The sequence below is a fragment of the Odontomachus brunneus genome, unplaced genomic scaffold (genome assembly GCF_010583005.1).
Source record: "Odontomachus brunneus isolate Ranch 3 - 2012 unplaced genomic scaffold, Obru_v1 Obru_scaffold_176, whole genome shotgun sequence".
NCBI lineage: Eukaryota > Metazoa > Arthropoda > Insecta > Hymenoptera > Formicidae > Odontomachus > Odontomachus brunneus.
The window spans coordinates 243,715-260,942 of NW_022639626.1; the positions used below are offsets into that span (position 1 = coordinate 243,715).

The window sequence follows — 17,228 nt, forward strand, 5'->3', positions numbered from 1 at the left end:
TCGAGTATTAGTTTTGTCACAGTGGTCATCGCTCTCGCGTCCTATGGTATATATATATATATATATATATATATATATATATATATATATATATATATATATACTTGCGGAATTTCTATTATTATATAATATGCGCTGAAGATGGCCCGGAATGAGTCCGAAACGTTCGCTGATTTTCATTATATTTTGTATCAATTTTATAAATAATTGTTCTCGCTATTTCACCGGCGGCTTGTGACTCTTATTTGCCTTTCATTGATCTTCTTTTGCGATCGATTGTATATAGTTAGAGTCTTTTTATGTTTATACAAGATTTGGGAAATTTTTTATGTAAGAAATTTGGAGTTCTAGGAATCCAAGACTCGCAAATTTTGGAAGGAATTATCAAAAGCAATAAAATGATTCTCATCATTATCCGCCAAGAAAATGATGAGCTCCAAGGAACCTAGTATCCATGTAATTGAAGATCGGAGAACCCGAGGATTCAAAGATGTTAGGCTACGAGAACATTTGTCTGACGAGTCTAGAAGAATTTACGTCGGCGAGAAATAAACAGCTTCATTCCCCACTCCCAATTTGTTTTCGCATCGCTTTCTCGTCAACCTTGATAGCGATCCTTCTGGTTCGTGGATCGTCCGCGATGTTCGATGAATCAAAGGCAACAACGCAATTTACGTTTATTCATATATAATATCGTTCGTGAGCGTTCTATAGCGATCTATGAATTGATACACGTGTTCGCCGTGATATCTCTATATGATGTTCAAGATCGCCGATCGTTCCCGACGTCGACAATTGATCGTGCACCATATGTGCCATTCTCGTGTCGCGTCGAGTCGAATTGTTTTGTATAATATATCGACACGTTTTACTTCTTTCACACCCTCTCCTACCCTCTTTCGCCATTTTTCTCTATCGTCTTTCTTTTCTTGTTCAAAAGAGTTGCGGCAGTGTTGTGGACGGTTACGGAATCGACATCCGTAATCCCAAAAATGTTTCCTACAAGTATACATACTAGTTTTAATAAGTACATATTTCAACAACCGTTTTTAGAACTAGATCTTAATGAAGGATCGCCTCGTGCGAGAATTAAATGCGATGTTCTTTAGCGCATCGCTTTCCTCACTTGTCATTTTTCCTTTACGTTCGCGAAAGAAACGACCCCTTTGTCGATCTACCCTCAGTTGCCTTTCGACCTTACGATAATTAGATTTCTTTCCACGACGCGGAATATATCCGGATCGAAATTTTAGTTCGTCTTGCAAATATCACTGAACTTGAGAGATTAACGGAAAATCTCGAGAGAGATATAACCCTATATGCAAGCCATTGTTCTACTTCAATGCTCAACATGGATGATGAGACTCAATATGAAGTGTTGAGATAAAAGAATATTAATTAATTATAAAAGCTTCTCAAGTCTCAACAAAAGGGGACGATAAGCCGCCATTTATAGCATCAAAAGAGATTGGACTTTTTATGTTATATCTCTTGCGCTATATCTTGAGATTCTCCATTGGTTCTGCAAGTTCGACGGAATTTGCACGCGAAGTTAATGCAGAATCAAAATTTCGACCCGGGCGATTCTCGCGCGTCGCTCATCTTCCGCGCGTCGCATCCGTGGATCTCATCTTCGATCCGAGGATTTCGTGATCCAAAGAAGCCGATCATCTTTGGACCGATCGTAGACCCGTGTGCAAAGTCATGAGTGCTGGGTAAATGAAGAGATTCGACGCAACGGTGCTCACTTTTGTAAGAACTTGAGAAAATTAATGTTCTAGATTTAATGTTCTCAACATTCTAAAGTTTATGCTCTCAAGATTTTAGGAAAGTGAACTAAACCGCAGTTGCATTGAATCTTTCAATTATAATCTATCTACCTATCTATCTAATAAAACAACATCATATTATAAAGTCTATTCTCTTCCTCCTTAACGTTATCTCTTATTTTCCTCGGATTTCTCTTTGTAGTTAGACTCTCGAATCGCGTTGCGAGCCACCTTGAACTTCCACGCTAACGAGAGAAAACCGAGGAACGACTTAGCATACGGGCCCAAAAAGAAAAATTGAAAACACGCGAGGATTTGTGAAACTTAGGATCTATATCAAGATCATGAGTATAAGAGAAGTATTTGGGATCTAGGAGATCTAGAATGTACAGTGTCTAAGATCTAAGGCACCTAGGATCTAAAGCGAATAGGAGCTGGATGTCTGTGGGATCTAAGGTACCTGGAATCTAAGGCACCTAGGCTAGGATAATAGGATGTGTGATAGGATGTAAGCTAAGGCTGACGGGAACTAAGGTGATATTTGCGATCTGAGGTGTGCGGGGCGCCAGGGTTCCAGGATCCAAAAATCCAGATAAGCTCTAGGGGAGATTCAAGAACACCTACAATTCAGAGAGCAAATAAGCCTACAGTAAGACCTGAAAACTTCATGCGAGAATCCTGGAACAAAAGAATTTCAGAAAAAAACTGAAACACCCTAAATCAAATGTAGAAGTGTTCCGGATAATCCTAGGATCAGAAGAATTTTTAAAAACTCCTAGAAAATTATAAGATCAATTAATATATACTGAACTCACAGGATCATTACGGGAAATCTTAAGATTCTACAGGATCGTAACATCAGAAATTTTTACAAGGGACATGACAGAACTGTCCCTCACCGATTTTGATGTGTTGCTTTGGATATATTGTAAAGGATCAAAAAATAAGAGACACATATTTTTTTATATTGGCTTATCTAAAGGTTTAGGGGTTAAAACAGCCCCTTGAAAAAAATGAGCTTTTTCATTTTTATATAATAATTCCTAAGATATGAAGTATATGAAAAAATGTTTTCTACAAAAGTTACAGTATTTAATATTATTTGCAACAACATAGTTTATTTTTTTAGTGTTAAATTTTTTAATTTTCCCCTCCCCCCTCCACTCATTACCTTCGTAAAATTTTTAAGTACCTTTTTAGTACCTAAAATTTTGTAAGGACAAAAATTGTAGAGTATTTAATACCAAATCCATCCATATATAATAGTAAAAGTTGATCTTGCTTTAATCGTTGGAAAACGACGTGATAACATTGTGCTATAGGCGCCACACTGTCCAAGTAGATGAATACTGTAGATAAATATGTTACTGTAGATAGGGGAATATAATGAATTGTAGAAAAATAACATATAGACAATTGCATATATTTAATATATAATGCTTACAATGTATAATGTATTATTATATTATATCATAGTTATTATATTAATCATGTAATTAATATAATATTTGTTATAAAAACGATACGTATCTTGCATACGCACAGAAAATAAATGTGTTTTATTTATGGCACATATTCATTACAAAGGTGGTGATTATGGAAAAAATGTGTGATGCAAAGTGATTGTTTGCACCAAGAACAAGTAATTTTAGCAGTTTTGCTATAAATATCGTATTTTACTTTAGAATTTTTTTTTAAATGCTAACTTGAACAAAAAAAAGTACAGTTATGTTAATAATATTAAATTATGTTATATAAATGGAAAATGTGTATACTTTTTTTTAAGCAAAATAATAACAATGTAACGTTTTTATTAAGAATGTTTTGCCGGTATAGTCCCTAAAAAAGTTATTGAAAATGTTACGTTTTGTAGCATTTAAAAAAAATTTCTAAAGTAAAATACGATATTTGTAACAAAACTGCTAAAATTATTTTTTCTTGGTGCAAACAACCACTTTGCATCACACGTTTTTTCCATGAGCACCACCTTTGTAACGAATATGTGCCATAAATAAAACATTTTTTTTCTGTGCATATGCAAGGTCTGTATCGATTTTATATTGAATATTATATTAATTATATGATTAATATAATATAAAAATATTATAATATATATTATAATAACATTATAATATATTATATATATAATATAATATATATTATAATAACATTATATAATAACATTATACATTGTAAACATTATATATTAAATATATGCAATTGTCTATATTATTTTTCTACAATTTATTCTATTCCCCTACCTACATTAACATATCTATCTACAGTATCCATCTACTTGGACAGTGTACTCTGGTAAAAAAAGTTGATAGAGAACGGTAGAATTTCTATTAATTTCTGTGGTTTTCTGTAAGCTCTATCGTTCGCAAGCGTTAACATTCGCGAGCATCAGATATGAATCCTATCGTATTTTATCTGGTTCTATAAGAATCAGGTTCTATTTGTATTATATAAGAACCTGACGATAGAAATTCTATCACTATCTATTGTTTTCTATCGTATACGATAGAGTACTATTCACATTTGTGAATTCACGAACCAAAATCCATATTCAAAACGATAAAAAACGATAGAATGATAGAATTTTATTCTATCGTTCTCTATAAACTTTTTTTACGAGGGTAGCGCCTATAGCACAATGTTATCACGTTGTTTTCCAATAATTAAAGCAAGCTCCACTTTTACTATTATATATGGATGGATTTGGTATTAAATGCTTTTACAATTTTTGTTCTTATAAAACTTAAAAATTTTGCGAAGATAACGAGTAGAGAGGGGAGAGGGGAAGTTAAAAAATATAACACTAAAAAAATAAACTATGCCGTTGCAAAGAATATTAAATACTGTAACTTTTGTATGAAACATTTTTTCATATACCTCATATCTTAGGAATTATTACATAATAATGAAAAAGTTTATTTTTTCAAGGGACTGTTTTAACCCCTAAACCTTGAGATAAGCCGATATAAAAAAGATATATGTCTCTTATTTTTTGATGCTCTACAACATATCCAAAGCGCATCAAAATCGAAGAGGGACAGTTCTTTCATGTCCCTTGTTAGAGTCCTAAGGAATTCTAAGGAAGGGATCCTGAAATCTTAAAAAATTCTAGGAGTGTCTTGGAAAATCCTAGAAGATCTCTGAGAAATTCTAAATTTATCAAATTTTAGGCGAGTTTAGATAAATCGATTGTGTTATTTTGATGCCGTAATTCTCATTCTATATGCGTTGAATATCAAGCGACGCGGTAGCGTCGCGATGCCAAGTACAAAACGAGTCCAAGAATGACAGACCGAGACCGAAATGTGACTATGTTCATAATATACGATGCTACCAAGAAGCTTTTCCGGAGTTTTTGCGACAATCGTGTTTCCAACTAAAATATTGGAAATAAAGCCGTAATGAAAAATCTAATTGCATTTCTAACGTTAATATGAAACGTTAATATGAGCTTTCAATTGTGACCAATCTTATAAAAATTATAGTGCAGTTAATCCTGAAATTTGAAATTATCACAACCCAAAATACAAATTTTCAGCGATCGGATTTTTCTTCCGATCAATTGTTTAAGTTTTTTTTACAAATGTGACAAAGTTTAAGTCTCTTGTTGTGACTATAACGTTCTAATATGTCGTTTTTAAATGTAATAATTGAGATACGTATTAAAATACATATATCAAGCGATGCGAAAGCGTCACGTCTAATTGATAATTGATAATTGTATGTAATCGGTGCAATTATATTTAAAAAAAAATTTATTATAAATTACACAATGATATATATATATATATATATATATATATATGTGTGTGTGTGTGTGTGTGTGTGTGTGTTTCTAAAAAAAAGTAAATCGTCTGTATTCGTGGCGATTATATTTAAAAAAATGAAAATATAAATATTATAAATATCACAAAAATATTTTATTCTAAAAAAATAAGTAAAACACACAAGAATAATAAAGTAATAAGTAAAAAAAATGTATACAGGAAGGAATTTATATAATAGAAATTTATTGGTAAACATAAGAAACAAGTTGTAGCAACTATTAAAAAATATAAATATACTATGTTGACAAATAATAATATAAAAATGCATAATACTGAAGAAAAATTTATTAGAAATATAACAAAGATGTTGGAGAGAATGTTGTCTGAAAGTAGATTGGAAGCTGAACGTATAGCAAAATTGTGCTTTTATATGAAAAAAAAATTGGATTCTACAAATGAAGCAAATTTTATATAAAACTAAACAAAAAGTTGAAGTATGTCTGATACGCGCAATAAAATGTTTCTCGTCGCAATCTGTAAACGATATGGATATATTTTGTGGACCTAAACATATTGTTTCTTCAGAATTATATTTTGCAGATATAAAATTTTAAGAGAATCCTAGAAAGTCCCAGGAAAATTCTGGAAGAAATCGAATCCTCGTGGATCCTAGAATATCACGGACAGATCCTAGGAAAATTCCAGGGAATGGTGCGGACCTTCAAATCGCACGGAGATTTAAGAATCGAAAAATCCTCGGATCCAAGGGAAACCACGTGGTGTTCCCCGCTCTTATTTCGTTACAACGTCCTAAGTTAATAATAATCATGAATAGATGTATAATCTATCTATCTATCTAGTATCCAGCATCATATTAAAGTCTATCTTCCTCCTCTTCCTCATTATCGTCATTATTTTCCTCGGACTCTTCTTTGTAGCCAGGATGCTCGGAAATCGCGTAGTAATTCCCATTATAGATTACCCCGAGCTCCCGCAGAACATCGCCCCTTATGATAGCCTTTATCGTCCAATTGTAACACTCCTCGCTTTCGCTCTCGCGATCCAGCCGCTCGACGTCGAGGATCTTGGAGCTGAGTCGCTCCAGAATGATGCCGATGTCTTTGATGCTGAGATGGTGCTTTTGATCGACCGTCAGCTGGTCAATCAGCAGCAAAAACTTCTCCGAGGTCACGATCTCATCCTCCATTATCGTGTTCTCCGTCTCGGATTCGGAGCTATCGTGCTCCTGATGGTGATTATGATGGTGGTGTAAATGTACGCTGGCCAAACGCGAGCTCAGCTCCTCGTCGGCGGTGTCGCGGAAGCGCACGTGACCTTTGCTCAAACCAGGTCGCTTGGTACCGTCTGACAAGGAGGACGGTGGCTGCGGCGATGGTGTTTGGGTTTGAGTTTGTTGTTGTTGTTGATGATGATGTGGATGCTGGTATTGTTGATGCTGCGCATCTTGAATCGGCGACGTCGCAACCGACTTGTGCACGGCAATCCTGCGGCCCTCTTCATGCAACGCACAGCAGTGGAAGTCGCATTCGCCAACGGCACCGCCATCGGCGCCGTTTACCGGGCTGCCGTTTCGCGCGACCGGCTGGTGGATATGGTTAGAGCACTCTGGTGTGTGAATGTGAATGGTCGTACTGTCGAACGAGTTCGTGCCTTGCTTCACGAGACGGCCCGGCATGGCATGAGGCTGCGCCGGCTGCTGCTGTTGGGACAAACACAAAGTTGAAGATGGTACGATAGCAATCGCTCGGTTGCTACGTATAGAGCAAACGATTCAATGTAACGATAAGCAACGCATTTGAAAGTAAAGAGATTGACGCAACAACAATATTCCAATTGCCACCTTCTCAAGAGAATTTCAGGTCATTCATGTAAAGATCTCATTAATTCGATCGTATCTTGACTTGGACTTATTGATTAGCTCGTAAAATGTCAACGGTAGATGTCGAGAAGAGAACAAGATCTAAAGCTACACATACACACACATATAACGTTCGGAACAAGGCAAAATCATAGTTGAATATACCATATCATCATGATTTATCACAGTGATTCGCGGACTGGTGTACCGCGTCGGAGCAATCTCGCCGGGCAGGTGCGCCCCTTTGCCGTCATAGCCGAGCTTATCCAAGCTGGTTTGGATCACCAGAGACGGTCGTTGAGCACCGCTCAGGTCGGCTTTCTTAGTCGGGGAATATTTGGAGGTTTGGGCGTCCTGGCCCGGCTTCGATTGCTGTTGCTGCACTTGCGACGTAGAAGATGAACGTTGGTCCCAGTGCAGCACCACTGTAACCCGTCCTTTATTGTCCATAATCTTCCACGATGGTGTTTCATCGTGCAACTCCAGCGCGTGGATGGTCTCGCAGACTATTTTCGGGATTGCCGAAATTGCTGGGAATACAAAGAGAAGAGAAGACAGGGGTTAACGGTCGATAATCGGTATAGCGCGATGGAGGAGACGGAGGATTGATTACGGGTGGTGGTAGTGTTCGGTGCTGCAAGACGTGACAAATCAGTGCCGGTAATCCACCGCGAGAGAGTGCGAGATTCATAGATTTTTGAAGGGAGTCATAGTAGAATTTACGGATCCAAAAGTCTAAAGAGGTTTTCGGGGTGGTAAGAAGAATCGAAAGAGAGAGTCCAAGACATTTAAATGATTTAAGAGAAGAAGAAGAAGAAAACCTACTTGGTTGATCGTTTAAAGGCTTGTGTGTGTGTAAGGATTCAGTTGCCACGTGTAATTCAGTTTGATCAATTTTAGTTGCCTCGAGGTTAGTATCCTCAACCAAGTTGCCGATTTCCATCAACCAAAGTTGATCGTTGTAATATCCCCTTTACATAGCAGCGCGTATGACTCTAAAGCTGTATATTCGAGGGTTCAAAAATCCAGAACAGTCTAGACACTTGATAATAGAAGGAGAGCTACTTGGTTGATCGTTCAAAGGTCCGTGTAAGAATTCAACTTCTTCTGCTTCGTTACGGACTACACGTTGAAGAAACACGAAAAAGAAATCCCCTCGACATTCCCGATGTCCTGATCTCTTTCAACCGAGCAGACCGTTACACGTCTCATCGATACAATCCCTCAGATACGCCCTTCTCGCTCACAGATCGATCTGTCGTTCCGTGTCGCTTCAACCTTAGCCACCTCAACCAAGTTGCCGATTTCCCCTAAAAAGTTGATCGGTGTAACCGATCCCGCTCACGTACCAGCGCGTATGATGTCGACGCCAGTGGGACACCAGCGTTCACCATGTCGCAGCAAGAGCAGGATCGTGTTGTTGCCTAAAGTCTTGAAATACTCGCCGTCTTCGACTTGCGTGCCGTCCGACTCCAAAACTAACGAGACATTCTCATTTTGTGGCACTCCGAGCTTTTCTTTACCTAAAAGCAACATCGCGACGGTTGAAGCTTACGGGGTGCGTGCGTTCGACGTCACGATAACGCCTCAACACTCTTGGTTGCGTGTCACATGTAGGACATGCATGCTTTTGTGTTTGCGTATGCGTGTGTATTTGCATATGTGTGTGTGTTGTGTGCGTGTGTGTGCGCGCGCGCGCACGCAGGTGTGTGTGGCGTGTGCGTGTATACGCGTACGCGCGTGCTGTGCGCGATGACAGGACGTGTGCGTGTGTGCGTATGCCACGTGCCGCCTGTACTGTGTAATCGCGTGAATGGGCGCAGTTGCGAATAATGGTGTGGTGTGTCCTCGAACGAACGGCGCTTTGTCTCCGGAGAAATGTTGTGAGAAATGTTGGGCGCGAGCGACACTTTCAAAGGAACTTTACAGATAATGCAATACTGCGCGATACGGCGCGCGGAAATATTTCCGACCGGAAATATTTCCTCGCCGACCGGACAGAGAGAAAGAGTGCTCCGGAAGCACGCGTGACGCTCGCAGAAGTTATCCAGTACGCGTCGCGACGAGAATCGATTTTTTTTTCCCCTCTTTTTCTGTTTCCTCCGTGCTCTTTTTTACATTTTTTTGTTTATTCTTCACGAACAACTGATCTGACAACTGATCACATCTGATTTACCTTCTCGCGCTTAGCGCGAGATCCTCAGATTAAATTTTCTTTCCGTTTGAAGAAGAAAAAACGTTCCACGTGAGAAGAATATGTCGCGACCGATAAAGCGATACGTCGAGTGTCGTGAAAAGAGAGAAGACACATTACGGTGTGTTATCTGCGTTAATCTGCGAAACCAAGAAACAACACGGGTAATACGAACGACAGACGGTTAATAAATCACTAATTGTTGAGTGTTCCCTCTGATCATCATAATATTCGAGAAGCATGACTCCGAACAAAGCGAAGAGTGCGCTAACATCGAGCGATGTTTTATTATAAATTAGCTAGTGTTTGAGTTTAATTCATTAGATCTACATGTTTCTTACCCCGGACAATCAACTCTTCGAAATTGCTAACGACCAATCCCTTTCTTACGTTACGCCAGCTGTCCCATATCTTAAAAGGTCTCTTGGTCCGTAACTCCTGTGCAAAAATTACGTAATACAATCGAAAATAACCCCTAATATTGCTTTGTGCACAACAATTAAAATACACACACACACACATTGATATCACACAGAGAACAGATGAAAGAAAAACGACATTTCTCTTTTACGGGGTGCGAGAGCGAAAATATATGGAACACTAGAGATAATCCAGAATTTAGGTAGATAGTGATTAAATATCAAAAGAAATTTTTATAGCAGAAAGGGCATGACTGGCAATCTCGATCAATTTTAGTATGATGAAAAAATATCAGTACACGCTGCACCGCAATGAACAGCTAAGGTTAAAAATGGTTGACATTTGCGATTGACTATTGACCTTAAATATTCTCCGGAAGCTCGTGCAAGCTTACACGCATTTAAAAAGCCCTTTGTAAAAATAAAGATATTGAACGTTAAAGAAGGGTAGGATAGCAAATTCAACGCTGTTTGTGACATACGATTCGCCACTTATCGCCGGAAGATCGTGCGATATCTCAGGCGAATTTCCAAATTTATGCGATTCTCATCCAAGCTCGCGCGTATGCGTGAACGATCGATCATTGACTAGTTTTGCCACGTGCTGCGCAGCCACAGACAAAGGGACTTGGCAAATAAGCGACGACTCACACATAACTTAAAAATAATTCGCTGCAAGAAAAGCATAGAAGCTTGAAGAGGTGACCCAGGCAAACGCTCGTCGCCCAGATGTTAAGTGGAGTAAATAATTTCCCGGCAAGCCTCATACACACACACATACAACATGGTAACCATGTTGTAACGGCTGATAGAATAAAGTCTTGCATACGAAACTTTCGAACATTTCACCCTGCAAAATGGACATATTTTGCGAGACGAAGCAAGCAGCTTAACAACAAATTCGTACAAGCCCGCTGTTCTCAAGGAGGGAAGCGTAAAGATACATGTGGATAAATTACATGCAGGACATATAGGACCAGAAAGGGATTGTCCTGAGTCCACTACGGCTATCACACGGACAACTGAAACGAGAAGGAAAAATTAATACGAGAGAACAAAGAGAAACATAGACTATGACATACGAACTGCTTGCAGAATTATTTTTACCATGCAACTATAAGCACACATTCTGCAATTCAAGAGGGCGCCCAGTTTTTTAGACCTACTTTCGCTCTAAATTCCACATGCGTAAGAATCTAGCGATCTCTCTCCTCTCGGATCTCGGTGTCGAGAAATTTGAACGTTCGAGTGTCCAGGAAAATTCCACGAGCGTAGACTTTAGACTCACGACGCACTCGGTTGCTCTTGCGTTACATTTAGATACACTTGGAACAGCTTAGTATTCATATCGAATCATACGAACGATTAGATTAAACGGTATTGAAAGTATACGCAAACGGAAGGCACTTACTGCTACGGCTCGCGCAAACTCTTTCCATTGACTCTCTCTACTCGGCGGCTACTCCGGCGGGTTTATCGGTGAATAATTATCGCATTAATTTGCCGATCGAGGGGCGAATTTACTGCGTACGATTTATTCGCGGATATCTATTGAGTTCGCAGCACTTTGTCGTACTTCGCACTGTGGGTACACCTGCACTCTTCGATCGGCGAGATTGCATCCCGACGTCGCTGGCGATCTCGGAATAATGTGAGCCGAAGGGGTGCATTATGTTTGAGGTTGTCCCTAGTCTTCAACGGGGTGGCGCTAAGGGTGCAGAGAGAGAGAGAGAGAGAGAGAGAGAAAGAGAGAGCGTGCGCAGTTCATGCTCAAAAGCACTGACCTGATTCAACCGGTCTTAACTTGCAATTTCGCTTATTTATTCTATGCTGCGCGTCAATTTTGCCGGTCATTCGTCGACCACATTAATGTATTATTATCATATTTGTGTTAGGCAATTTTTCCTTGTTATTACGCGTGACACGCCGGTAAGATACGAGTGCTCGATTCGAATATGTAAAAGAGAATTTTATTTGTCTATTTACCTATTTATTGTTACACCTCGCTCCGCTTATATTTCGTACATTTCTGTTTTATCAGCCGGCGAAAATTGGAATTTAAATCAACCAGCATCTAACACGCGTGTGCTTCAAAGGTGCTTTCTGAGCTTTCGCTCACGCGACACATTTAAACGACCGCGAAACATTCTAAAAGTTGTACATCCAATTAATAACGCGAGAATTGAGGAACTTCCTCGACAAATCATAACGTGCCGATAACAGCACGATAATCCAAAGCAACATCGGGAAAAGATGTAGAAGAGGATCGGACGGGAAGCTGAGAGTTCAGGATCAAAGAATCAAAACGGTCGACGCCCGAGGATTTAGGATTTCCGAGATTTAAGAGTCGGAGGCCTCGAAATTGAATATTTGTCTGAGCAGTACGAGGATCGGCCTTTCCTTCCTTCCTCCCCTCCCCCCCTCCCTCCCTCCCTCCCTCCTTCACTCATCCTTACCCCTTGCAATCTCCGATGCACTCGCGAACTCGCTCGTGGATGGAACTTAGTAAACAACATAGCAACGTGCTAACGAGCAAATAGGGAACCGCCTGCAGCTGCAGCGGCCTGTGCGACGTAGATGTACCCAGGTGCATCTCTTAACGAAGTATCGTCGAGAACTGCCGCCAACAACTTTTGCAAATTTTTTATTTACTTCAAGTCATCCGCGGCTGACTTTATTCTAAAATCGCGGAATTCTCGCAATAATTCCAAAAGGCGAAAGCAACGCTAAAACAAAGACTTACGTCGACAATACGTGCGATCGACACATTATTCTTAGACGCGCGCGTTTACGTTGAATATATGTCACGAGGAAATTAAAACTTCGTTTTACTTTTCATTAATGCTCTCTTCACGGCTTATTTGTGTGAAAAATTATGTGACACACATGTGAGCGAACGTGCACGGGAGTAATACACAAGGATATCCATCTCTTGCTGGAATCCGTGAACTCAGGTGCATCCTTTAACAAGAAATTTGCTAGGATTTACCATCTCTTAGGAATCCAAAAAAAGAAACTCCTTTCTTAAAATCGTTTCGACCAAGAGAGGAAAGAGAGAGAGGTGTATCCATTACATGCTGTATGTCTCTCATTTATTTATTTATCTTATCGCTATTTCTTTATTCCAAAAAACGCAAACAAAGCAATAAAAGGCCCTTTTTAATATTCTAAAGAGTCCGACACACACGAAACTGTAAAAGCGAGCGAGGAGGGCCTTCAAGGCGAAGCGAAAGGGGTACAGAAATTCTGCGAAACGTGACAAACGATGATAAAGATTTTGCATGGAGCGGATTTTGTCTGCGAGCGTGCGGAACAACGAGAAGAATTTTGCGAGCATGCAAAGTAGCGACGAGGTGTATACAATGAAGTAAAGAGCGTTCTACGAGCGAGAAAAGCATTCCAGCGAAAGAGTAACATTCTCGCGTTCCCGCCGTATATAATTTTTAACGTAAACACGCTGCGAGAGAACGAAATTTTGCAAAGGGCGCATTGAATTTCAACTTTTGTATTCTACGGGCTTGCCCTCGCGCGAGATTCCATCGCCAGTGACTGCAGGCGATACCAAGATTCTAGGATCCTTGTAAATCGGCGAAACAGAATCCACCAACGAGGAGCTGAGCAGTAGGGAGGATTATAAGGAGGTGAGAGACAATAAGAACGAGTCTATAAGCGGGAAAAGAGTAAAAAAGGTTTCTACCCGTAGACAAAATCCACGTAAAGACTCTGTGAGGGAGAACGAAGGAGTATCTACGAGGGAACAAAGTAACGAAATGGACTCCGCGAGCGGGAAAGGCATCAAGAAGGGTTCTATGTGCGAATAAAACAACAAGGAGGATTTTGCTAATACTACAGATATTGTGAAAGATTTCGTCAGTGGAGAAAACATTCGCGACAGACACTCGAAGGGGCTAGAGGAGTTCTGGTGATTCGAAAAACGTGAAATGAAACGATAAGAAACTTGTAAATTGATGAAGCAGAGTGATGAAAATGATGAACTCTTAAAAATACACATGTAAATATTCCAATCAATGTTATATAAATGATCATTGAACACGATTATGTAAAAAATAATTATTAAAAGGGTGATATTATTGGAAAAATAATACACAGAGGTAACATGTTGTCTTAAAGCAGGAAGATTCCGAAGGAAAACAATTATGAATGGAGTAACACAAAAAAAAAGAAATATTTCATTATCCTTTAGTATCCTCAAGATTTCTAGTATCTTCTTTGAACTCGCGCCACCGCCTTATCGGTTAAACACTCTTTCAGACATTCGATTTCTTATTTGTCGAGAGATACGTTCAAATACATCTCTTCGAGTGTATATATCTATTTATTATTCCTCTTAGAAGTCATGGATGGTGATAAACGACTCGAATCATAACTCAGAACATGTCCACAAACTAGGACAACAGCGTCGAGTGTCTCTACAACTATATGCTTCCATATTACAAATGAAGAAAAAGCATGTCCGTCACAATGGACGCTGCTGGGACGTGGCGCGCCGTGCGACAGGGTGAAAAATCTCAGAAACTTGTCGGGTAACATAATTGCCGGAGAATATCCTCAGAAACAGGCAGAATCTCGTGGCAATCGACGAGAGCTGCCGGAGGAACGTTTCCTAGGCACACGCGCGAAATACCCCCATGAAGCGAACCGAGCCGCAGGAGCGCGAAACCTCAGGAATTCCAACGAGAGTAATTTCCGAAGAATATCCTCGGTCGGCAGAATTCCGTAAAGGAGTTTCCCGAAGGAGAACTACCAAGATACACGCGATATTCCCGAAGAGTAAAACGAAGCCAAAGGATCTACGAATGAAAAACTGGAGCACTAACACCTTCTCGTGGAGAAACGCGCACATCGAAGAGGAAAGCGGGCCGAAGGGCTCGTCCCTTCGGTCGTTCGGCCTTGCCGAGAGGGTGATGCACTCTGGGGGTGCAAGCCGAGGATCGTCGGGTGTCATGAGGTCACGTGAAAATAGGTCACCGAGAGACGTCCTCCGCGGAGAGGAGAACTTCCACGACGACGATCTCCCTCGTTCGCGGCGAAGAGCAATACATAAATGGGGAGAACAGACAGATAAATAGATAACCAGACAGACAGACAGACGGGGAAGAGACAGGCAGACAGAAAACCAAGTAGGCAAGCAGGCAGACAGACAGACAAACAGACAGACAGACAGATAGACATACATACATACATACATACATACATACATACATACATACATACATACATATATACATACATACATACATACAGGAAGGAATACAAAAAATAATCTCCGCGGGGATGTATCTCATAGGGTGGATGCTGCATGCGTGCGGCGAAGGAAGAGGAGTACGGAAGGATATGCGTACCTCTCTTGCCATTACGTCATAGCCCTGCAGGTAAGGAACCGTCCCAGCAAGCGCGCGGCTTTATTCCAAAGGAACCACCAAGATGAGGAAGAAGGGTGCACGTCGCATTATATCGCGGCGGATGCTCTCCGATCGCGCTGTCCGCCCAGCCTGCTCTCGCGCGTACACCCTCGCAAGGTGTCTCTCTCTCTCTCCCTCGTTCTCTTGCTCCGTCCCTGCCCTCTCTTTCTCCTTCTGTCTCTCGAGCGCGAGAGCGAAACGCGCTGCGACACTTGGTCTAGCTGGCTGGCTAGCTGGATTCACTGCTAGCCGAATAGACCGCCCGTACTAGCTGACTGGCTGGCTGGCTGGCTGGATTTACTGGCTGATAACGGCTGTCCTGACTTCGCTTCTTCACGCGCGGCTCGCCGAGACGTTGTCGCCGTCTCCGTCGCAGCCGCGGCGCCGCGCCTCGCTCCGTCTCGCTTACTCGCACCCACGCACGCGAGAAGCGCACACCCGCCGTTATATTCCGCGATTAAAGCACGGCCACCCCCGGCCGGCCACCCGTGTGTGTGCCGTGCCCCCAGGACAGATAGAAAGAGAAAGAAGGAGAGAGAGAGAGGGGGACAGAGAGAAAGAGAGAGAAAGAGAAAGAAATAAAGAGAGTGAGAAAGAGAGAAAGGAAGAACAGAGGAGCGCAGGGGTTGCGACGTACGTACGTCCGTCGACGTGGACGTACCTGGCGGCGGCGACCCGACGACCACCGTGCGTACGTACGATTAACCGGCGTCTAAGATTTCACTGGCGCATACGGGGCCCCCGAATTGTAACACTGGCTTCCTCCCAGCGGTTACTGCGGCGACTCCTAGTTTTAGATCGATTCTCCTACGGTACGTACCACCGTACGCCGCGAGGGGTCGGAAGGGCCGCTGCACGTACGCCCTCCCTCCCTCCCTCCTCGCCACCCCCCGTCGCACAGAAACCCCTAGGAAACCTCGCCCCGCGAGCGCCACCGACAGCCGACAATCGCGACTACGTGAGAAAAGCAACCCTTGTGCCGTTTGCCGACGGTGTAGCGAGGGTTGTCAGACCATATGAAATCCTGAAACCACCCCGAAGGTAAAACGATACGATGGTAAAATCAACAAAATCCTGATAGGGCAGGTCTTTTGCCGCGTAGGATTTTTCCTGACCAAGAGTTGAAATGAAAGAGGCTGAGTAGGAAGTGGGTGATCATAACGTAGTCGAATTATCAGGTGGCCGTGCTTTAATTGCGAAGAACTTGAAAAGAACCACGTAATAATAAATTTGTCAAGGCTATAAAAGTTGCCCTTTATCCTTTATCGTGCCTTATCCTTCATTATTTCTTCTCCAATCGCTAAGAGATATATAGGATATGTGTGCCCTATTAACACATTTATCTCGAATTAAATTTTTAGTTTTATATATTAATCGTGTAATTTAGTTCTATATTTATCATTTTCTTATTCTATTAGAAACTTGCGAATCATCTTTACTCATCTATCACGCAATCGTGATCTAATTATTTACGATACTTCGCCAATGTTCTAATAACATTCGTGTTGTTGATGTCTATTTCTATCGTAGAAGGTGACCGGTTGATCGTTAAAAAAAGTAAAAAATCAAGCCAATACCTGTCACTGACCCAATAAATTTCATATTGGGTATTCTCCTTATGTTCGGTAAATTCATTAAACATCCATAAAATTGGAAGTATTCATGAAAAATCCACTAAAATTGAAAGTATCATGCATAATAAATAATTTGACATATCTAGAAATATACGATGTCCACGTCTCGGTACCCTGCATCTTTC

At 40.9% G+C, this 17,228-nt stretch overlaps 1 protein-coding gene across 4 annotated transcripts; it reads right to left on the reverse strand.

Moving 5' to 3' along the window:
- Nucleotides 1-5,713: 5,713 nt before the first annotated feature.
- LOC116851487 lies at nucleotides 5,714-16,271 on the reverse strand. Of its 4 annotated transcripts, XM_032830937.1 has the most exons (7): nucleotides 11,458-12,410; nucleotides 11,213-11,371; nucleotides 9,969-10,065; nucleotides 8,783-8,956; nucleotides 8,259-8,434; nucleotides 7,599-7,963; nucleotides 5,715-7,274 (listed from the first exon to the last, which is right to left on the reverse strand). In XM_032830937.1, the coding sequence occupies exons 5-7, from the start codon at nucleotides 8,374-8,376 to the stop codon at nucleotides 6,429-6,431; spliced, it is 1,329 nt and encodes a 442-aa protein (XP_032686828.1). In that variant the 5' UTR covers nucleotides 8,377-8,434; nucleotides 8,783-8,956; nucleotides 9,969-10,065; nucleotides 11,213-11,371; nucleotides 11,458-12,410; the 3' UTR covers nucleotides 5,715-6,428. The 4 variants fall into 4 exon arrangements, with proteins under 4 accessions (XP_032686826.1, XP_032686828.1, XP_032686827.1 ...); XM_032830936.1 differs by lacking the exons at nucleotides 8,259-8,434; nucleotides 11,213-11,371; nucleotides 11,458-12,410 and adding an exon at nucleotides 15,410-16,271; XM_032830935.1 differs by lacking the exons at nucleotides 8,259-8,434; nucleotides 11,213-11,371; nucleotides 11,458-12,410 and having other exon boundaries at nucleotides 5,714-7,271; nucleotides 9,969-11,163.
- Between the last annotated feature and the right edge of the window lie 957 nt (nucleotides 16,272-17,228).